The sequence below is a fragment of the Argiope bruennichi genome, chromosome 9, assembly GCF_947563725.1.
Source record: "Argiope bruennichi chromosome 9, qqArgBrue1.1, whole genome shotgun sequence".
Lineage (NCBI taxonomy): Eukaryota > Metazoa > Arthropoda > Arachnida > Araneae > Araneidae > Argiope > Argiope bruennichi.
In genome coordinates, this window is record NC_079159.1 from 38,349,633 (window position 1) to 38,373,649 (window position 24,017).

Consider the following 24,017-nt stretch of genomic DNA (forward strand, 5'->3'; position numbering starts at 1 on the left):
ATTGCAAAAAAGTATGCCCTAATTTTGAAGAAAAAAATCACTGTGGTGTTCATTCCCACCCTTCAATTTACATATGTACTAAGTTTGATGGTTTTAAGTCAAACAGTCTAGCTTTAGAGCACCAACATGCATATTTGTAAGCACACTTATTCATCTTTATTATCAGATACCATTCAGTTTATACTAAAGTTATTTATTGCGAGAATGTAATACTTTAGCCCTAAAGGTTTCAATAATTAGAAAATGATAGGGTCTGGCAAGCTATTGTTAGAAAGTTCTGGAAATATATTCTTCAATATTTTCTTAAATTCTTGTATGTAGCTCAAAGATATAATTCACATTCATTTCCTTGTGATTATTTGAATCTTCCTGTTCACTGATAATTCTCAAATGAAATTGCAGTGGGTGATCAGCTCTTATATTAGATTCTTTCTTCTGCTACAGCTTCCAATCATGCATTGTATGGTGATTTCTGTTTACTTAGATGTGTTCTATCACTTCTTAAAATTTGTACCATACATTTAGAAACACCATGTATATAGCACATGTTTCGTGGATGTGATAATCGGTGATTAACGTTGCATGTTGATTGTCATTTTAATGTTTCTCTGAAAATTTTTTTAAACCAAACTATGCAATAAAAATAGAATAATAAATTGAAACTGCCTTTCAAAAAATTGATAGGTACTGAAGCAACGATTCTTATTAAAAATTAGGGTTTATTTTTTACTGCTCATTCACTATTTTTCTAGTAATTGTTTTAAATGGGAATGCAATTTGAAATCTCAGTACATCGTAAAGAACTTTATTATTTAAATTTTTTTTTTAATTACAGTTTTATTGTGAAGGTATACAAGGTGATTCAGAATACATGAATAATGTATTTATAATTGTGGTAATCTGGTTCGGAATGATTTGTGATATACCGTACAATATGAAACAGAACATTCAGCAAAACATATTTTAATTGCAATATGATTATTTAATTAATGCATTCACTATTCTGATATAAAAACTTATTTCTTAGCATCTGGCATAAATTTGCTGAAAAAGTGTTCTTTAAATAAACATTAAAAATTTTTGGTTTAGTATAACTTCTATCATGCATATCATTGTTGTTTGCCAAAAAGTTTCAGAGACCATTAGTTATATATTCCAAAACATTATTTGTTTGTTGAAATGTTAAACTTTCCAAAGTACTGAATACAGTGGGTGATCGGTTAATGAATTTAATCTGTTTAAAAAGCATTTTCCTTAACAAATTGTCATTTTACTGTTTTTTTTTTTTTTTTTCCCTGACTATTTGATTGAATTTAAACTTTATTGTACACACACATTACACTAATTTATATGTATTAACAGCAATACATTATCTGTATTGCATTATCATCGTTCATATCTTTGTTATTAATACCATTATCATTGTTTTAAAAATAAACTATTGGCTTTAATATAGTTTAAATGGCATTCTGACTTCCTTTACATCTTCACAAAAAAAAAAAATTAATGACAGATATCAGGTAATCTAATAATGATCTAAGAGGTTCTTGAGTGTTGAACGTGTTGTTTTGCTTTCCCCCCTCATACCATGATTTCCTTGAATTTGGAATTCGATCATTTTCACGTTTCATTACGTTTTTTTCAGTATCATCTACTTTATTACATTCTCCACTTCTAAATGTACAAACATCTGGCATTTATACTATTTCATTCATAATTTCAGGAATATCATACCGTATAGAACTAGTTATAGACTTGCAAGAAGGAATATTTCTTCACTGTTTTCTTAGAATATTGCTTTATGTGTTTTTTTGCCCATGCTTGTATATATATATAAACACCTGACACAAAAGTATTCAGTGTTGTACATATATATCAAACTGTCCATTATCCGATCACTTACTGTATTTAAATATCTTAATACAAAATTTAACCATTGGAAATTCAGCCATTAACATTTCAATTAATTATTAAACTACACATGAATACTGCAGTTATTGTAGATACATCTGTTAATTTTATTACTTAAAAATTAACTGGACCACAAACATTATCTTTTTGCGTGTATCAAAACAGAAATAATCTTTTTAGCTTTCCAGGAATATTTATCCTCGCAGAATAATGGAAACGGCAATGAAAGGCTGAATTCTGAATCAAGTTCAGATATTTTGTTTTCACTGTCAACTGCAGAATGAAATTGTATTGACCGTTGTCAGTTTTATATGAATTATAAAACTGAAATTATTTCACTCAGTTTGTAACCAATAATGAAATTTCCAGAAATATTAAAAACATTTTTTTGTAATTTGTGTGTTTTCTTTTTGCTGCATTACATTTACACTTTTTGTTAATTATACTGATGAAAATTTTGTGTTATAGCATTTCATTTTTTAACAGGTGTATAACATTATGAAAAGTGTTTAATTTTCCCAAGAAATGAAAAGAAAACATGTCTCACACACTCACATTATCTATACTTATATAAAGCTCTCTACAAGCCAGACCGTTTGACCTACAGCTACCAAATTTGGCACATGCATACCTCGGAGGTCGGGAATGTGCACCTGGGGTCCCTTTTTTGAATTTTTAATTAGAATTTTAATTATTAATTAAAAACTAACTTTCCCGCCAAAAAAATCTTTTCATTTCCCCACCGCAAAATGAGTAAGGTTTCATTTTTTTTTTTTTTTTTTTTTTTTTTCCCCACGCTAAAGAGGATAGGCTTAAGAAATTTTCGGCAGATTATTTCAAAGGATTCTGTTTATTTTCTTAAGATTTGATGCATTTAAAGTTAAACATTGTTAATTAATCAATCTTTCAGATTCATTCTGAAGTACTTTTGAATTAAAATAAAACAGAATAAAGGAAATTAAAAATTTCTAATCTGCATAGCGTTACCCCAACTGGCGTGGAAAATTCATGCATTTGCGTTACCATAAATGGCGTTGAAAATTCACGCATGCGCAATGTGTTCTGATTGTTGACAACGGATACGGACGGTTTTGACAGCTTAATATGTTTTCGATAGATTATTTCAAACGATTCTGCTTATTTTTTTAGTGTTTGATGCATTTAAAACTAAGCATTGTTAATTAATCGATCTGTTCATGATGAATCTGGAAAAATTTTGTTGAAAACTTCTTGAGGTATTATATAATTAAGAAAAATATTCTTTAGTGCCCATAAGTTTTAAATACTCAGCGACTCTGTTTTCAGTACTCATATTTAAAAAAATGCTTCGTTTCAGTAAAAAAAAATATTATATTTATTGCAGTTTAATCATCTCCACTTTAATTGAAAGGATAAATTCTACAGGAGCTAATAGAAAATTAGAGAGATACATATTACGTTATGGCTGAAGGCCTTTATAATATTATAAGTAAATTATGACTATTAAAATTTGCAGTTTTAAAATATTTAATTATTAAAATTTTAACCAGCATTAAGATTGGCGAACTGGCTGGTTGCCAAATCCGGCTAGTATATGATAAAGCAAAATCGTTAGGTTTTACTTAACAAATATATCAAAAAGTAAACTGAGGAAAGAAAAGAATCCTGAGTAATTCAGGATTGTCAACATATACTAATACTTTCCCTCCCTCTTTTTTCCTGGATAAATACTCACTCATTTTTCAACAATATACATCTCATATACTAAAATGCTTATCCCAAAGAGAACTGTGCAAAATACGGATTGTTCCAAATTTGTTACAACTCGTAAAATGTTCGAATTACTTTCATTTTTAATGTAAATGTAATGTTAATCCATAACAGAATCAGAAGATATTGCTGCCAAGAGACAGTAGAGGCTTATTCACTCCTATCGACGATCCTATGTGAAGATTAAAAATAGCAAGAAATACTAAAAAAAAAACACTGAACCTAAAATTTTCATAGTGATTGTTTACATATTTAAAATTGTACAAACTTAAAATTTTTCAGTGGCAAGACATGAATGTATTCCTCATATAAAAATTCCCCGGAGTACAAATTTTAAGTTATATATTACCATTACATCAGGAGATATTTGACATTTTCTGTTAAGGGGCTGCTTCCATATGTAGATATGTAAAATCTCGATATTCTCTGAATGTTGGTAATGGTATTTTTTAAATTATTATTGGGGCACTTTGAAAAAAACTGTAAAGTTATAATATTCATTTTAAAATTGGTTGGTATTTCATTCATGATAATTTACATTTATAGTAAACATTTTGAAGAGAATTTTGATTCTTTTCTGCAAAGAAATATTTAAGAGCATTGAGAGAAGATTTTTTATTGCACTTCAGCTTATGGTAGTGCTTTTCATTCACTTATAAATGTAAATGAGTTCATCTTGCATATTTTACTGAAGATATAGTGTCTATACAAATGTTTTTTGATCGCAAGACGATTAGACTGATGACGTGTATTTAAGGTACAGACATGGAAATCAAATTGCAAAACATCACCATAAATGTTCATTCATATCTTTAAATTGCATTAGCACTTTTTTAAGCTGTTAGTCTTCTTATATTTTGCTGCTGCTTATATGAATATAATTTTAAGAAGAATACAAATGATTATATATATATAAGAATTTTTATGTATCTAAGAATTAGAATTATTCTATAGGATGTCTTTCAGAGGTAACCATTTTCATGATCAAAAATGTATATTAGGACTTGTTTGCTTAAACATTACAAAGAGAATTTAATTACATTGGCTTAGAAAAAAAAAATCAACCTACTATATTAAATGGGGAAATAAAATCAATAAGAAGTATTGCAATTCGTAATAATGCATCTAAATGTAGTTTACTAAAAATAATTGTTCTTAAAGGTTCGAAATTCTTTTCAAAAGGGTATAAAAATAAATCTTTATTCAGTATGTTAATCTTATCACTAAAATTTATTGTTTTTCAGTTTCATTTGATCCACTTTTGCTGTTCGTTTGCATTGTGTTAAGGGAGAAAATGTATACTTTTATTCTGACAAAAATAACGGTAAACTAAAATATTAATCAGAACTTTGTGAATGGTTGAAATTCTTTGTGTTCACATGTACATGAAGTAAATTTAATGTATATTTTGCATCTAAATTATTAATGCTAAATGTGTTATCTAATAATGTATTGATGCCTGAATTTTTTTTTTAAATCCATTTATGATTATACTGTATTAGAATAATCAAAATCACAGCAAATTAATCTGATGAAACTTTGAGTGATGCATAAATAGAAATATATTCTATAATATAAATTGGCTCAATGATAAAGCTGAATCTCAAAACTAAAGTTGAAGAAAGAATTTTACACATTTACCTTCTACATAATGCATTATCTAATGTGTCTGGCAAGATTTATAACATAACTGAATTTATGTAACTTGGCGGATGTTAAATAAATATAACAGACAACCTGTTCATAAGAAACTTTATTTGTTTGAAAATTTGTGGTTCTATCAAAGAGCAAAGAATTTCGATTTTTAAAAGTCTAACTTGGAGTAAATGATATTCATAAAAGCAGACATATTTTTATTCAATTTTTCAGTATTCCGTAGATTTATGTCATACGTCGTGTTTGCTATTACAACTAAAGACTATTGTAAAGTTTAAATATTATTTATTTTAAAATCAATTGCGGAAATCTAGTCCAAAATATCACAAAATGCCCAGGTTTTAGCTTTATTGCAACGACCATTGTAATTCTTTATTTTAAGCAATTTATTGAAGCAACGTCTTTCATATGGATGAACATCTGTTCGCTGGTCTTATGGTAGCTTTATAATTCTAATTTTCTCCCCCCATTCCTTCACATGTCGGTTTTCACATAATGCTATTTATAAATAATGTGGGCTCCTAAAGAAATGATCATGCTAAAATGAAAATCCACGAATCGGACTTAAAGAGAGCGTTTGAGCCACTTGTGTTATTTTTAAAGATAAGTATGCTGAAGGGGTGAAAGAATAATATCATACCCCTGGCGCTATTTAAATTTGCTAAGCTAATGGGAAAGAAAAATTATATTATGCTCCGGTTATCACTTGTCCTCATTAAGCTACTGAGATATCAAGATCTTATGATGCTGAATCAGCAGAGGTGGTGTCAGTGGAGGGTAGGAGTGCTATGGCTCCCCGTCAGTGATAAAATATGTGAATGTGAAATTTTTTCGATTTCCCCCTATTTTCAAGTGTTGTGTGCATGAATACATGAGTCTTGGACGTTAGTAGGAATAAAAGATTATCACAGTAGCCAAAATTTTTTGAATGTAGAAAGTGTTGTGGCTTTTGCATAATATATAGCAGTAAACCACAAGATTAAAAAGTCAAATTGGAGAATATGTGTCCAAGTCTTTGAAAGAAGAAAATATGTATCTAATCTAAAAACATTATTACAACTGCAATAGTACGTTTCTCAAGTTACTGATGCATTTTATGATTAATAAAAAAAATTTCGTGTACTCTCAAAATTGCCTGCAAAAGTATCAGTTCATATCGAATTGTTAAAAATTCGCTTACGATAGTGCAGAATAGACTTTCCCTTCTAAACCTTGAGATTTTAGGAATGCGAAAATGATCAGTCAAGAAAATTAGATTTGCGTCATATATTAGAAAATTTAAAAAAAAATTTACCAAGGCTAAATCAGCTGCACTAATGTCATTACCATCTATTGTTACTATGAGCAGGTTTACATACTTTTCAATGCAACTTAACAAATTGTCTTTTGTGCTTATGCCCTTTTTGTAATACACTTGTTTATTATAAATTGAAAGTAATATTTTTTAATGTGAAATACACCATATTGGATATATGTGAATGGATACAAATCTGCACTCTCTATTCGTAAATATTGATATGGAAAATAATCCAAAAATCCATTGTATATGTATACAATGAAATTGTCCAACAAGCTTAGTAAGAAAGAACATACTTTTATTCTACACGAAAGCAGGAATTTACAATACCAAAATAAATCGAGGCTTTCACAAAAGCAACACTCGCGAAGCAGCAACATTAAACTGGTAGGTCATAAATAAACATAAAATACTTATAAGGCACTCACTGGAAAGAGACCTCGCATAACTACTCGCGCCTCTCTATAGTCTGCTACTCTCATTGATTCAATACTGCCTGACTCTTAGCTTCGTCTTTTATAATTTCCATGACAATGCACAGAAACTTCTAGACCAAACGTCATAAAAGTTTCTTATAATTTCTGAATTCTTTGATTTTGTCGCCAAATTCATTGCCAAGTTTGACGTCGAGGTCGGTGGTCCTAGATAAAACATCCGTTAAAGCTGCTCTTAAAACTATTTTCCTTATTGCACTGGAACGCAATATTACAAACTCCTAAAAATATTTAATTAAATTTTTTTCATATTTAAATTTGTCACATATGTTTGAATATTCCTATATGATAAAAGCTAAAATGAATGAATTGAAGAAAAAAAACGTAAAAAAAGTTTTTAAGATATACAAATAACGTCTATTATCATAATTAAAATTTATAATTTGACCACCGGATACTATTTTTGTGTTTGAAAATTAAATTAAAATAGTTCCAAATTCTAAATCAGATTTACATTACTTGAGGCAAACTTTATTAGTGGTGGCGTAAATTATTTCCTCTGAAATATTTTCAACCAAAATCATAGTAGATTTATATAGATCTAGTGAGATTGATAACTCTTTACACTCTCGCAGCATACTGAGTCCCTTCGTCGGTTATACATATACAACGACTCTCGACATATCTGTTGGACGAATTCCAATACAATTTCTTTGAATTCTATTTAAGAATGCCAAGAAAATATTTTAAACGTGTTAACACTAGGTTTGATAGAACAAAACTTTTGGGTTTATCGTGACAAATAAACAAACATTATTCGATTGACCCATTATGAAGAAACAATTTTCATTCCAGATATCCAATTAGATAAATGATTCAAAAATACCAAACGTTTTTCTTTGCGTGAATAATTAAATTACTTTAAAATAAAATCTAACAATAATTTTTTTTCAAAAAAATGAAATTTTCAAACCTTTTTATAGATTAATATTTACTTAAAAAATGATTTTCTATAAAATATATTGAGATTAAAATTCTGGAGTTTTCTTTAAAGCAGGAATTGCAAATATACATTTTATGTTCTGTAAAAAACCTTTAACCCTTAATAATTTTCTTGCAATTTGTAAAAAAAAAAAAAAAAAAAATTAATGTTAGTTTAAATAGTTTCAGTTATTATTATTTAATAATCTCAGTTAAGTAACTAGTAGTATTAAAATCATTATATGAAGCACTTGCTTAACTCAAATTCTCTTTCTGTAATTCATCCGGAAAACAAATGATCAAATTTTGATCACTCGATTTCGCTCTATCAAGAATAAGAACTGGTACAAAAAGCAAACAGAAAGAAAGAAAGAAAAAAATACATTTTTTTTGGGGCTGTCGTTACGTTATTGGATCTCTGAACAGCGACTACTAATCATCACGATTGGTGAATACAACCGAAAACCGCACAAATTCGGAATGTTAAAAGAAGTGAAGTGATTTGATTCGAACCAGAAACAAAAAGAAGATTGTTTTCGTGAATTTACCGGAATAAATGTCTATTCCAGAAAGTTGCTATTTTAAATAAAGAAAATGTAGCTTCTTTTGGTGAAACAAAACCACCTATTTGATAATTTATCAATATATTTATATAATAATTCTTCTTATATATCAACTCTACTAAGATTTAAAGAGAATTTGAATTTCAAAACAATGTAATGGGGCGCAAAAGGAAGAAGCCCTCAAAGCCTTGGTGCTGGTATCCTCTGAACATATTTTGATCATAATTTCTTGTGTTTTTCAGAATTATTGCTACTTTAACCAAATTTCTATATTATGAGATTGTATAGATTATCTTAAAAAAGATGAATGACATTTACAAAATTAAAAAATGTTTCGCAATAGTTACGTCAGCCATAGAATTCAGGAATGAAAATGTCCTTTAAAAGAAATCCGAATTCCTTTTCTTAAGAGAGAATAAATATATCTTCATTTTACACAGATGCTTTCGGATTTCGTATTATTTTAAACTGTCTATAAATTCTTATAGATAGCTTAAAAGTTCTTCGTCTTTTTATACTATCTATAAAGAAATTATTTTATTTTACATATAAAATGAGAATATTTTTTCAAACCTTCAGTTAATTATTATTATAAAATGAAGATGATTTTATTTATCATCCAATTTTTATATAAAAATGAGTTAAATAATCGAAGTGTTAGAAAAAAAATAGCGTATTATTTTGATGAAAACAAATTGATAATAAAACATTAACACTTTTTTAAAGATAAAATTATTTTAATATGCAACCACTGTTTATTAATTTTTGTTATAACAGCCTAACTATAACCAAGGCAATGTCCCAATTGAGAAAAAAATAAAATGATCAATTATCTTTATATAGGTAATTTTATTTAAAAAATTGAAGTTTTAATCTTCACTAATGATATGTTTTCAAGTTAGGAGATTGTATACTTACTTGAAATAAAATTTATTTCTAATTAAATAAAAACCAGTGAATGTATCGGAGATATCAGATGTTGTCTGGCCAGATTGTCTTGAAGATTAAATCTTGGAATGTCATATTCTTTTTGGTTTAACAGTATTATGCAAGAACATATATAATTTAGCACTCATCATTAAGACACTTATAGAAATATTTGCGGTTAAATTGTATGGAACTAAATCAATTATTAAAAAAAATATTAACTAAAAAATAGCTAAAGTTGAAAGAAACAATAAAGAGGGTACCCTCATATACATCTGTTGTTCCAGGGTTCACAAGTCTCTTGTAAGAACTGTTATTGATACTGCTAAATTTGTCCTAAATTTTAATTTCATTTTTATCCAAATTAATACCTAATTACTATAAGTTTCTCTTACTGAAACTTCTAGTGTTTTTAGTTTTTTTTTAGATAAATTGTAAAATTAGATTTACCTGAATAGTATTTTATACTTTTGTTATTATTTTTTCCTAGACTATATTTATAATGCTTGTACTATAAATAATTTTTCAACAAGAAAATATTATTTTTTTGTAATGACTGTCCAATATTAAATTTCTCTGTTTGTAATTTACTTAGCCCTTTTTTATGTTGGTGCTTTATTTATGCCAATCCTTTAGATTTCTTAACGTTATTAAGGTACTGCAATCGAGAGTTTGTTGATGAAAAAATTCTCATTCAGCATCAAAAGGCAAAACATTTTAGATGCCATTTATGCAAGAGAAAGCTTTATACTGGACCAGGTTTAGCAATTCATTGCATGCAAGTAAGTATACATGTTTCTAGAATCTTAGCAAATGTAGCTGTCCTTGTATAAAAATGTGTAATAAGATTTAATAAATTTGTATATTTCTGCCATATTGTAAAAAATGCATATTGACATTATTTTGGAATATTTTATTGCAGTTCTTATTTTGATAAATAACAGGATATAAGAAAAAGTTAATGTAGTTTTGGAACTCTTCCTGAACTTATTGAAAAAAAGAGAGAGAGATAGTTTCAATCCCATTTACTGAGAAAAAATTTGAAATAATCAAATAAAGTGTTTAATAGGAATAAATTCCTACAAGACGCTGCATTAGGTGATGTCATAGATTAGCAGCGTTTTATAAATTCTTCTGAGAATCATATTCTTTATGAGTCTCTATTAAAATTTAGTATTTTCAAAAAATTTCTGTGCCCTAAAATGTCATTATGATTACATGACAAACAAACAAGCCTTTTGAGTTGCTTTTATACTCGCTTAACTTGAATATGGATATATTTGCCAGTAGCTATTGTTATATAATTTGCTTAATTCTAATACCAAAATTGCTAGACTCTAAAGCAGTGAATCTCAACCACTGTGTCGCAGCACTTTTATGTGTTGCCAAATTCTTAAAGTGTGCTATAAATTTTAGAAATGTACATAGTAAAAATTATAATGCTTTTTTTTTAATTACGAGTAAAGTTTGTTTAAATTAAAGACAAGTGCACTGTAAAAGAAAATTGTTTTCACAACAGTTAAAAACTGTTATTGACTATTTGACAACATTAGAGGGGAGAATTATTCATTATTTCCCAAATTTAGTTATGAAAAAATTTGATTGGGTTCGTTATCCATTTGTGATAACGAATACTTCTGTATTTAAATTAATTTTGAATGAAGAGGAAGAACTAATTTTGCTTTCTAATAATTGAGATTTAATTTTAAAATATTCGGAAGAATCAATTAATTTATTTTGGAATAACATTAGATGCAATTATCCCATGATAGACAAAAAAGCTTTAAAAATATTATTATAATTTTCTACATCTTATTTGTGTGAATTCGGATTTTCAATATTACCAACATAAAAACGAAAAAAAGATTGAGACTGTTAAATGTAGACGACAATACGTGATATATATGTGATTTTTACAACCAAATTTTGTGTTAAATATGTGATTTTACAACCAAACCAAACCACATTTTTACAACCAAAATATGTGTTAAATATGTGATTTTTACAACCAAATATAAATAGAATTATCAAAAAACATCAAGCTCAAATTTCTCATTAAAAGTATTCTTATTATTACCTTGTAATTAATCCTTTAATAAACGTACTCTTATATTATTTTATTGTAGTACTTATTATATTATTTTATTTTACATTTTATTCAAAATTATTATCATAAACTATTTTACACAGTATATTATAGGTAAGTAAACAACTTTTAAACTTTTTTTCTTTGTGTGCCACAACAAAAAAAGGGTGAAAGTCATTATTTTAAAGGTTAAAATGTTTGTTGGATGACATTTAAAATGTTATTGACATTATGTGCATAATTTACCTTTCATCATATATGTAACTCCAAGCATAAGATTTTTAATTTACAGCATTTTGATGAAGCTGCAAGATTTCAATAGCAAGTAAAACCGTTATTAATGTTACAAAGTAAAAAATATACCTATTTTAGGTGCCACTAACTTTATTTGTACTACTTTTTCTCCAAAATTGGATATCCATATTTGATAATATTAACAGAGAAGAATGTTATCATGGCATTTTTGGAAATCTTACCAAACAGTAGTGTAAAATAAATTTTTAACAGTATATCTTGTATTAGTAATGTTTCAAACTGCTGATTTGTTTTTCATGCTGAATTCAGATGCAGATAATTTATATTTATTAGTTAATTTCCTTAAAATTACTTGGACGAAATTGTCTTGCTTTTAGGTCTCATTATATATTGAAATGTATATTTTATTCATTGTAAAAGTTAATTTCTTATAAATTTCAAATTGAATGGTATAGTAAAAATTAGAATATATTATTATTTATTTATTACATCACAGTTTTATTCAAAGATAGTCATGGGAAATAGGATTTTACTGTAAATATTTTTTTTTATTTTGAGTTTGATTTTACATCTGTGATTTTATTTGTGTTTTAGTCTTATCAGGCAAATAAAAAAATTCAACTCTTATATACAACTATAGTAGCAGTAAAAACATACTTTTTAGCACATTACTTGAAAAAAATTTCAAAATTGTCAATTTAGCATTTTTTTTTCTTATTAAACTAAATGCTCCTTAGATTTAAAATATGAATATTATGTATTCTCCAAAAAAAGAACTCATTGCCAAAGAATTGTCTAAACTACATTTCGTCTGAAATAACTGGTTGGTATTCTTTCATTCATTTCATTATAACTTTTTTTTAACATCTATAACATTATAAAGATTTTACTATTTGTTATAGTACAATTTTAAAAAAGAGTACTTGATCTACTTTAAAATTGAATGCTTTGATCTGAATGTTATCCTTCAAAATAAATCTAAATCTCATCCTTTGTATTTTAAAACTTTTTTTTTTTTCTATTTTTTAGGTTCATAAACAAACTGTTGAAAATGTTCCCAATGCTTTGCCTACTCGAAATAATATTGAAATTGAAATTTATGGCATGGAAGGCATCCCAACAGGTGATGTAAAGGAGCATGAAAAAGGTGGTAGCAAGGGTGAATATGATTTATTATATTTATATATGTTTTACTTAATTAAACTAATTTATTTTTGCATTTCCTCAAAGGAGTTTGAGGGTGGGAGGGGTTGTTTGTTTGTTTGTTATATGGTGTTTTTCAGATACTGAAACTATTACACTTGAAAGAGCTCACCACTTTCAGTAAGAATTTAATTTATTAAAAATATCGTCAATTTATTGACTGATCAGATTGATTAAGAACATAAGATTTTTCAACCTAATCAACAGATTTAAAAAAGAAATGCACTATAGACTAATCATATCTTTTCTTTAAAAAAAATCAGAGCTTTGGTGTGCATAGATTAAAAATGGTGTTACAAAATGTTGGTATTTGTCTGAAAAAACAACATGCAAGAATTCTCAAAGCAGGATTAGAATTATATAAAATGTAGTATTCATGTTTGGATGAATATGGGTAATTGTGTGAATTTCTTAGTTTTACTTATTAGTCAAAGTATATTTATTCATAATCTATTTTGATAATTAATATATTTTTACCTTTTATTTTAATTATTGTAAATAGTAATTTTTTTATAAATGTGAATTATTACATCTCTAAAAAAATATACAGTTAATTTAAAATTAAAACATAAGCAGATTTTGGTTTAACTCATCAATATAATTTTTTATTTTAAAATATATGCTTATTATTGGAGTAATGAATTGTAACATGAAGCAAAAACTTTTGGTTATTATCAGTAAAATATTTCTCGAAGATGATAATATTTTCAATTTTGTGTATTAGGTTTTATTAAAAAGAAAAGCATTTTGTGTTTCTCTGTATAACTTTTAAATCATTTTCTTTAATCATGATCATTTAAAGAGTAAGTATATATTTCAGATGAAGATACGGAGGAAGATGAAAATTCAAATTCAGGATCAGAGTCCAGCAACAAAAAACCAGCTACTACGTCTACTGCAACTTCAACATCTGGTATGATGACTGGTATATCAGTGCCAGGTATGATGTCAGGTATGCCATATGGTTCCCCTATGCCTGGCCATCCAGCTGTGGGCCATATGAGACCCATGGCAATGGGTAAGGATTTTTTAAATTATTTTATTTAGTTATTTATTAAAAAAAATACTGTATGGGTTTTGTTTAGGCAAACTAATCAGCATTTCATTGTAGTATATTATTATAGTTAGTAGCTATCTTATTATTAACTTTTTCATTTTATTTTTAATATTAAAAACTCAGTCGGATACAACAAATCCTGGCGCGGTGGTCGGCTGTACGCAAGAACAAGAAGAATATTAAAAACTGCAAAATACTGATTTTTATTGGTTTATTATAACTTTCATTTGTTATATTAGGAATAATTCTTACTTATTTCTTTGTTACTGATAAATGGATATAATCCCAAGTATTAAAAAAGCTCTAAAAGTAACCAAAAAAAAAACATAAAAGGAAAAACTGTGTTTTTAAGCTACTTTTGTTTCATATTGATACATTAGAATAAGCTGTATTCTTGTGCAATTCTTCTGAGTTCACTTTTTGAACTTTTTACTACAAATGGTTTCCGGCAATCTTTTCTTGTTAAAAGAGATTCAAAGAATTTGTCAATGCTGTACATGTGATTGAAAATTATTTTTTAGTAATTATCACTGCCTGTAAATCCGATTCAGAGTTTTCTCTCCCATTTTCTGTAGCTATCATTTATGTAAACAAATATTCTTTCAGTGGTAGATTCATTTTAAATTAATTAAATACCAATGTTGCTATTTAATAAAAGATTTTTTAAATGTGATGTTTACTCAGAAAAAAAATCATCCCCCATTTAGCTTAATTGATTATTGCAGCGATCCATTCAAATATTTGTTTTCTGCAGTTTCACTTTGCTGTTGATTATGATGTATTCCATTTTCATTAAATAGAGTGATACTACTTATTTTGCACTTACTAAAAACTTTTAACATTCAAAAGAATTATGTAATGAGCTATCATTATTCAGTAAAATATGATTTGTATGGTGTAAAATTAGGGTTGCCTATTTTGTATAAATTATCATTTTAAATTAAATACTGCTAATCTTGTTTAAATTTTATTAATAATTGTTTCTTTCTAAATAAAATTATGATTTTTTTATAGCTGTAATAGATAATTAAAAAATAGAATTTTTTTTTTGGTAATCTCATACATTTAATTATTCTATGAAATAATACTTTGTAGTTGAACGTGTGGTGACTGATGTCAGTGTTTCAGATTTCATTTTCTTTCTCTCAGCTATATTTGTAAAATAAAATTCACATCTTTTATACTTTCTTTATATTGCCTTGCAATAATATTTTCTCTTTCTCTTTTAAGACTTGCCATCTACCAGCATGAATAAAGGTGGGCCTACTCTTTTGATCTTGAGAGTTTGTTCTTAATTTTACAGTGAAACCTTTTTAAAAACTGGTTTGCCACTGACAATACGCTGAACTTTTGTTATGATTCAATTCAATAGTGTTTAAAAAAATTTATGAAATATCTCTGATATTCACTAGTGCGTAATTTATTTTTATTAATTGACACATTATTACCGAACTTCTTTTTTATTTTTTTTCTACTAATGTGTAAAGTCTTATTATTTTTTATATTTTGAAACCATACATAATTCTACAATCCTTTGTTGAATTCCTTTGCAAAATAATATTGAGAAAATATGAAATGTTAAAAATAATGTTTTAGAGGTAGTAAAAATTGTTTCTATCCTGAAATGAAATGGAAATGAATAAAATGATTATATTAAGAACAGATACACAAAGTAAAAAATGATTGGAAATATTTCAGAATAATAACTATTTTTGATGATTATATGAATTGTGGTGTAAATTAGTTACAGCTAATTGAAGATTTCATTAAATATACTTACTGTGACAAAGACAGTGAAAATCATGATAAAATAAGCAATAGAAAACATCAAAAAGTGTTAGGAAAAAACATCAAAAAGATGGATCAACATCATGTCACTGGAGAAAAAATTTTTAAGAGTATTAATTCAGAATTCAAAGACTTAAGAGAACCTAAAAATCTAATTCTTAAGCAATCATCACTAATAAAAGTTTTTGAAATAAGATTAAAATTTGTGCAATTATTTTCAAACTTCTTTTTTTAAAACAATAAAACTAGTTCATGCATCTATCAAGTTCTATGTATTGTTAAAAAATCTGAAGTAGCTATACAATCAATAAGAATTCCATTTTGTTGTTAAACTTTCTGTGATAATAATTCAAGAATGGAAGAATTAGCATGTATGATTACATAAAAATGGTTATTGTAAGTACTATAATTTTTATTTCATTTAAATTATTTTTGGAAAATGAATTTTTTTAAAAATTTAAAAATATTAATATGTCTTGATATTATAAATGTATTATCATAAAATAATTATGAAATTGAATTAAAAATTAGACTCCTTCCATTATAGTGTCTAGCTTGAGTAGTTGATTATATTTTGGTTCACTATTTAATAATATATTGTTTTTATTGATGATTTGTACTACATTTTAAAGAGGTTTTACTGTATTTCTCCTCTTAAGCAATTTCTTATTTTATTTTTCTAACATTTTAACTCTTGTGCTTTAATTTCAATTGTGATTATTTTTAGAATGAACTTTAAATAATAATAATTTTAAATAATCAATGTGTATTTTATAATGAGCTAATTTCATTACACTTGCTTTAAAAAGAAAAAAAGGTGATTTTGTTATCAATGAAGTGGCTAAAAATTAATTACTATAGTTGATGCAGGGTTAATATTAAATATCACTTTTTTTTTTTTCTTTCATATGTTTTATATTTCACTATTATAAATTTACCTGAATTACAAATATTAGTTATTTGTATAAATTTTTATGCTTTTCTGTTAGTGTTACAGCAGTTAAAATGTGAGTCATATTCTTAGATTGTTTTAGTCATATATGTCATATGTGAATAGTCATATATGAAATATGCTTTTTTTTATATTAATTTTTCTATATGAAATTAGTGCAAAGTTAACAACTTACTTAGGGTATTTATGTGTAATTTGAAGTATTATATGCTGCTGAAAAAGTGGTAATCTTCAACATAATTTTTACTTGATGAAAATTACTGTGAAAGCAACAGAAAAATATCAAGACTTTTCATTTTGAACTACTTATCCATGGATTTATATATCTGAATCATTCAGTATTCAAAACAGATTTATTCCTGTTTTGTAATAGGTTAGTTTCTAAATCACTCTTTGTAAGAATACAGTTTGTAAGAAAATCAAGTAAAGATAATATATTAATTACAAATAAGTGATTACTTATTTTTATTTATTTGTATACTCCCCAAAAAATAATCCCCCCCCTCTTCTTATTGTATTCTAATGAAATTTAAACAAATTTTGATTGAAATTTTGTATTACATATATTATTAAAGTGGTTTTAAAATTCATACGCATCATTTCCCTGCCTTTATTTCTTCAAATCTTTTACTTATCTGTAAATTTATTTTGTTTCCTTTAAAAATTTCCGAATGAAATCAGTATTAACATTTTTTCAGTCTTCTACATTCTTAAATCGTAAAATGGCTGTGTTTTTAAAACTTATGGGTTATAAAATTTGTTACATAAAAAAATATATATATATATTATTCTTAATAAAAATGTCATCAATAGTATTTCTGAATTTTATATGTAATTTTGAATCAGAATAATATAATGTTTCTTTTTTTAAAAAACTTACAGGAATGCCGTCTGGTTATATACCATCAGGGTAAGTTATTTTTGAATTCTAGTTCATTTGATTATATTTAAATAATTTTCATTGAGATAAAATAAACTAATCTTGTAACTGAATAAATGCATTTGAATTGTTTGTTTGCCCTTCTTGGTTTTTAAATCGATTTTGATCATTTACATTATGTGCTATAGAAAAACTTAAATTCCCCTTAGTTGCAGTTTTGAAATAATAATAGAAAAAGGCTTTCCACTCTTTGCATTTATGTAGAATAAAAGGCCTTTTTTTTTTTTTTTTTTTTTTTTTTTTCCCCTTTATCTTACCTTGGAGATAATAAAACTCCTTACTATTAGTTTTCAATCTTCTCAACATGCATGGATACCTGGGTAGCATAAAGATGTAAAATGATCAGTTGGATGATTAGAGTGAGAACTGATTTGTTTCAAGGAGGTTTATTGGCTTTATTAGTGTAGCACCTATACCACTTGTAAAGAAAAGTTTAAAAAATATTTTATTTTTCTATTAGATTTCAAAATTGCAGTTTTTCCTTACTGACCTGTATGAAACATTCCGAAATTTCTCACTTATACGAATATATCAAAGATGCATTTTTTAAAATGAATTATGATACTTCGAAGTTCAATTAACACCTTATCAATCCTTACTTTCAACTAATTACCATTTTTAAAGCAAATTTAAACAAATAATATTTTAATTTTTACTAACATTTCTAAATTTCACACATTAGTAAATATTCAGATTACTTATTAATCTAAATTGAATAATATTTTTCTAATTGTATATGTATGTGAGTGTGATAAAAAATTTTTAAAGATTATTTTTAATCACATTTGTTTCAATTAGTTATGATTGTAGTTTACCCATGATGGGAGCAATTCCACCAACTTCAGTTATACCACCTTCATCTATGTCAACTACAGTACAAGCTCCTTCTAAACCACTTTTTCCAGCTGCAGTTCCACAAGTACGGATGTATCTTTTTGTTAATTGAAATACATATTTAGTTATATTTTAGTATAATGGAAAATTTCAAAATTATTTTAAAAACATTTTTCCTAGAATTTTCCTAAACATTTCTCCTTTATATATATATATATATATATAATGATATTTTTAATCTAATTTAAATCCTAATTAATTTTCTAATTTGTATTTTAATTTAGCTTATATTAACTTCATTCTAAACTATTCTCATACTTCCTGATCCAATTCCCACTTTTTACTTAATTAATTCTACACACTCTTTATAAAACTGCTAATCTCAGCATTTTCTTATGCTCCTAGCGAAGGGGCAAAAATCTTGAATGTTTGCAACAGTCTTTTAAAGATATCTATGATTCGCATTTCTAAATCACGTGTCAAAGAAATCCCTATCAAAATCTCATAGTAAAATCATTGAAGAGAAAAAAATTTTATCTCTTATACGCTTGTATTGCAATGTACTAACATATTTCTTACTATTTATTCTTTGTACATAAATTATGCCTCTCATGGTGAAATAAATTGAAGTTTTAAAATTTCAAAAGTTTCTTCTTCTCAACCATGCATCTACTAATTTATATATATATATATATATATATATATATATATATATATATATATATATATATATATTTGTGTGTGTATGTGTGAGAGAGAGAGCATATATTTTTGAAGCAGAATCGTAGCCAAAGACGTAGCAGACACTTTGAATATTTATCTTCATTTTATTCCATCCCTGGAGGCAATATTTATGTACAAACAGAAGCGACGAGCACATCAGCACGGAAGACACAAGAGTGAAATGAGGAAAAGCTAAAAAGATTTATTCCTGTGATTATATACTGTGAGATGACAAGGATTTCTTTACGCATGTGGATTCTGGTAAGGGAATTATAGGGATCTGTTAAAAGAATGGCTTAGCTCAACAATTTTTTATCCCTTCACTCTGAATGTGGGAACTTGTCGATGTCAGCAATTTTACAGAGCTTCCATTGCATTAATTAAATAAAAAAGGCAGTATTGGATCTGGAAGTAAGAGAACATTTTAGGATGAAGTTAATGTAGGCTAAATTAAGCTAAAAAATTAGGAAATTAATTAAGTTTAAATTACATTTTAAAATATCATTACACACGCACACATTTATATATATATATATAATTTTTTTTTGTAGTATATAAGTTTGTAGATTTGTTGTAGTATAAAAAGTTGTATTTGGCTGTTGATGGATTGCATTCACTCTTTTGCATTGCATATTAAGAACAAAATGAACTAGAGTTTCTCGGCTGAACCAGATTTTCTTTTTAGCATGATGCAGTATCTTTTGCTTCAGTCAGTGACTAGTCAATTCTTTCAGCTTTCAATTAACTTGAATTTTTGAATTTACTTGTGTGAATAAAAATTATTCTTAAATTTTTCATCTTAAAAATATGAAAATGAGTACCATTTAGCTAACGAAGTAGTTGATGTTTAAATTAATCAATAAAAATTTTTGTGACTGATCTATTTGATGCTATGGTTTTGTTTAGGCTCCTGCATCATCACAAATGACTGTAGGAACAGATTTTAAGCCATTAATGACCACTGTGCAGCGACCGACCTTTCCAGCTTATGGTGGGGGTGTTTCTCCAAGTATGACAGGTACATTTTATTTTCTCATTGCTTATAATAATTTGATTTCTGAATGCAACAATCTTGAGTTTCCTAGGGTAATTTGGTAATTTAAAAAAAAAAATTCCAAGTTATGTGAAAGCTGTAATACTAAATTTTTAAGATGAAATGGTTCTAGGCTATTTTCCATATAGTTTATTTTGGAATTATTGCTGTTCTGGAACTTGGCTTTGATGTGTCTGTGGCAATTATTTCACACCTGTTATATAAAAAAATAAAATAAAGGGGATTTGAACTTCTAGTCTGAATCATCATAAAATATTGATGTTTTAGGATTGATTCATCCCTTTTTATATTATTTTTAGAATTTATTCATAATTGTAGCAGATACAACATACACGCAAAATATATAAATATCATCACTGCAAATGCACATAAAAGCAGGTGCAACTACAGTAAAATGTTTTTAAATATATTTAATTTACTAAAATTTGAGAAAAAAATATATATAAATAAAACAGATGTCTGTGGAAAACTTATTAATTTTCTTTTAATTTCAGAATGGTGTAAAAAATATTAGAAAATTAAATTATACTCTGAAGTTATAGAAAGAAAATGTTAAAATTTTGTTTAATTCTTAAAACTCTAAATAAAATCTTGAAAACGAAAACCTTTGTTAATAACATTTACTATCTAATAAATAACTACTCGCCCAGATTTGTAGCTTTAGATCTAATGATCTTAAGCTTATATTTAATTGATTTTATGTAATTTTTTTTTAAAAAAAGGGTTTTTTCCCCTTATTACAGGTTGTATTACATCATCAACACATGGAGCTGGACCTATCCTTTATGGTTCAGGTAAAGCGTGTTTTATTTCATTGCATTATTGCCATCTATATTTTGGCAATTATGGAGAATATTGATAAATATGTCTAATTGCAAAACATTAATGTTGCTGTTGATTCCTTTTTCTTTCTATAAATAAATTTTTTTAATAGTTTTATTTTAAAACTTATTGAAGTTTCTTTTAAGTGTTAACTTTTTCACTTCTCTTAGTATAAAGTTTAAAATTGTGATATGTGTTTATAAATATTATCAAATGTTTTGATTTGGTTTAAAAAAAAAAAATTATCAGAGATTATAAATTTCTTCTGTAATATTTGGAAAATGGCAGCATCATTCATATGCATTCACAATTAAACTCTCATATGTGTTTTTATTTTGTAGCTGAAATCATGTCTAGTCCACGAGTTACTAATGAAGTGAAAAGACCTGCCTTTATCATTCCTGCAGATAATCCTAATGGTAAAATTTTACATCCTGATGATGATTTATCTTTGGTAAGCAGTTTTAAATATTTATTTGATTTACCAGCTTTTAATTCTATGAGCTCATCTCTAAAATGAGTTTTTTGTGGACTAATAGTTAATTGCTTATATATTTATTATTTTTATTTTGCAGTCTTATTTGATGATGCATTTTGCTTTAAGAGTGTTACTTAATTATCTACAAAAAATTAAAGAAAAAACTTTGAAAATATTTATGAACTCCATATTTTTTTGTATTAAATTCTAGGATGTCAAAATGAATTAATTTTTATTAAAATAATTAATTTTTGAAATATGATAATTCAGTACACAAATGCCTTGAAGACAAGTCAAGTATCAGTGTATAAACTATCATTTTGTAGCAGTATGATCCAAGTTAGTTTAATTTTGTTAATTAGGTAGTTCCTGTTTGTAATGTTGATCAGTCATTATTTAAATTTGTTGTTTATTTTATTGTTTGTAGGAAGAAATAAGAGCTCAATTGCCCAAGTATCAAATGTATTTAAATGTAAATAGAATGCATATACCTATGATGTTTGGGAAAATGCCTATGCCTGGTAGCCCTATGATGATGAATGGGATGATGAGACCAGGTACTATGGCAATGCCACCTGGTTAGTAATTTTAATTTTCCTTTGTATCTCTTTCCTAAGAAAAGTTCAGTAATATTTTGAAGATTAGTTTTATAAAATTAATTTTGGCACAAATTCTATTAATACAAAATTTTATTATTAATTATAAGTTTAAACTTTGGTAAAATTTTACAAACTTATTTATTGACATATCAAATTTAATAAATTAATGCGGTGTCTTGTTTGTTTGTGTGTGTGTGTGTGTTAAATAATCAGACATATTTAATTCTTTGTGAAATAATAAATATCAAGTTTATTATTGTAAAAGTTTTCTTTTACTGATATAAATTATTGCTAATGATATAAGTTATAAATCATCCAAATTACTGTTTTAAATGATTTTGTAAATGTATTTAGTATCATAAAAAATTAAAAATGAGGATTGAAATGGTGTGAACAATATAAAAAGTTTATAAGTCTATAATTTCCAAAAAACAAAATCTAATCAAGTTGGTTATTATTTTACTCGTTATTTTTATGATGCAACTGCCACATAAATATAATTGATGTTTTTATGAAATTAATGTCTAAATGCGATAATTTTGTTTTCTCCTAAAGGAATGACTGGAACATCTATAACAGGAATGGGTATACCATATTCTACACCAACAATGTATCCTCATATCCAATCATTGCATTCACCTATGATGGGTCAAGGAGGGTCACGTCCTTATTAAATCATCGTTACAAGTGCACAAAGATAAGTGTCTAAAAGTGTTTTATTATACTAAGAATTGGGAGAGGGGGGAGAGCCATTTATTGAGAACTTTTGTACCAGGAGGTACTTTATCTATGTTCAATATTAAGATGATTTCTTCAAAAAAAGAAAAACTTCTTGACATGCTTAAAAATAACATGCTATTAATGTTTGAATTAGAAGGACAATGGAATCTTCTATAAACATTTGAATGCAACTCTTAACTAGACTATTCTGTTTCACCACTTATTTTTGCCTGTACTTTTAAGTGATTTGTATATGTAAGCTTTTGTGACTATTTATGTAGTTGTTATGTTCTTAAATGAATAGTAAATGTATGTTTTTCTTTTAAAATGCATGAAAATTGTATTTTTATAGTATTTGAAATTTTCCATATAGCTGTTCTTTTGTTCCTAATACATCATTCATTTATCAGATTACCTCTCTCATTTAAATTAAATGTAATCCTATAATGTGTTATATTTGCCAATTTTTCATAAAAATATAATATGATGATATTATTTCTTTATTTAGTTGCCTTTGCCATTTAAAACTTGCTTATTCTTATAAAACTATGACTTTCAAATGATACATTATGCTTTAATTTTTTGTAACTCCAAATAGGGGTTTAAATTGGTTACATAATTGCTAAGCAAGTGTATTAATTGTAAAAAATTTCACTTACATACATGCTAACATTCTTTGTCATGTAATTATTGAAGAAAAGGAGTGTTAATAATGAAAAAGATTTAATTAAAACTTTTTTTTTTGTTGCTGTAAATAGTCAACTGTTATATTTCTGTGGATTTTGCCTGTTTCGATGAAGTTACTATGAAATTTATGTAAGCCTTCAAAATTTTAATGGCTTAACTTTTATTATGGTAACACTGTACTTGAAACTATCAATTTCAAATACCTTTTTTTTATGTTACCGCACTGATTGTTTTTAGTACATTAATTGATACTATTTGTAATATTCTATTATTCTGTCAAGCATTGATGTTCATAAAGCAT

General features: G+C 26.4%; 1 protein-coding gene across 4 annotated transcripts; it reads left to right on the forward strand.

Moving 5' to 3' along the window:
- Window positions 1–8,562: 8,562 nt before the first annotated feature.
- Window positions 8,563–23,978, forward strand: LOC129984278 (BUB3-interacting and GLEBS motif-containing protein ZNF207-like). 4 transcript variants are annotated; one of them, XM_056094128.1, is made up of 12 exons: window positions 8,563–8,788; window positions 10,174–10,300; window positions 12,889–13,018; window positions 13,883–14,080; window positions 15,350–15,376; window positions 17,742–17,769; window positions 18,610–18,718; window positions 20,263–20,374; window positions 21,154–21,204; window positions 21,574–21,686; window positions 22,138–22,288; window positions 22,865–23,978. In XM_056094128.1, the coding sequence occupies exons 1-12, from the start codon at window positions 8,748–8,750 to the stop codon at window positions 22,981–22,983; spliced, it is 1,206 nt and encodes a 401-aa protein (XP_055950103.1). In that variant the 5' UTR covers window positions 8,563–8,747; the 3' UTR covers window positions 22,984–23,978. The 4 variants fall into 4 exon arrangements, with proteins under 4 accessions (XP_055950103.1, XP_055950102.1, XP_055950105.1 ...); XM_056094127.1 differs by having other exon boundaries at window positions 18,598–18,718; window positions 22,865–23,977; XM_056094130.1 differs by lacking the exon at window positions 15,350–15,376.
- Window positions 23,979–24,017: the final 39 nt, after the last annotated feature.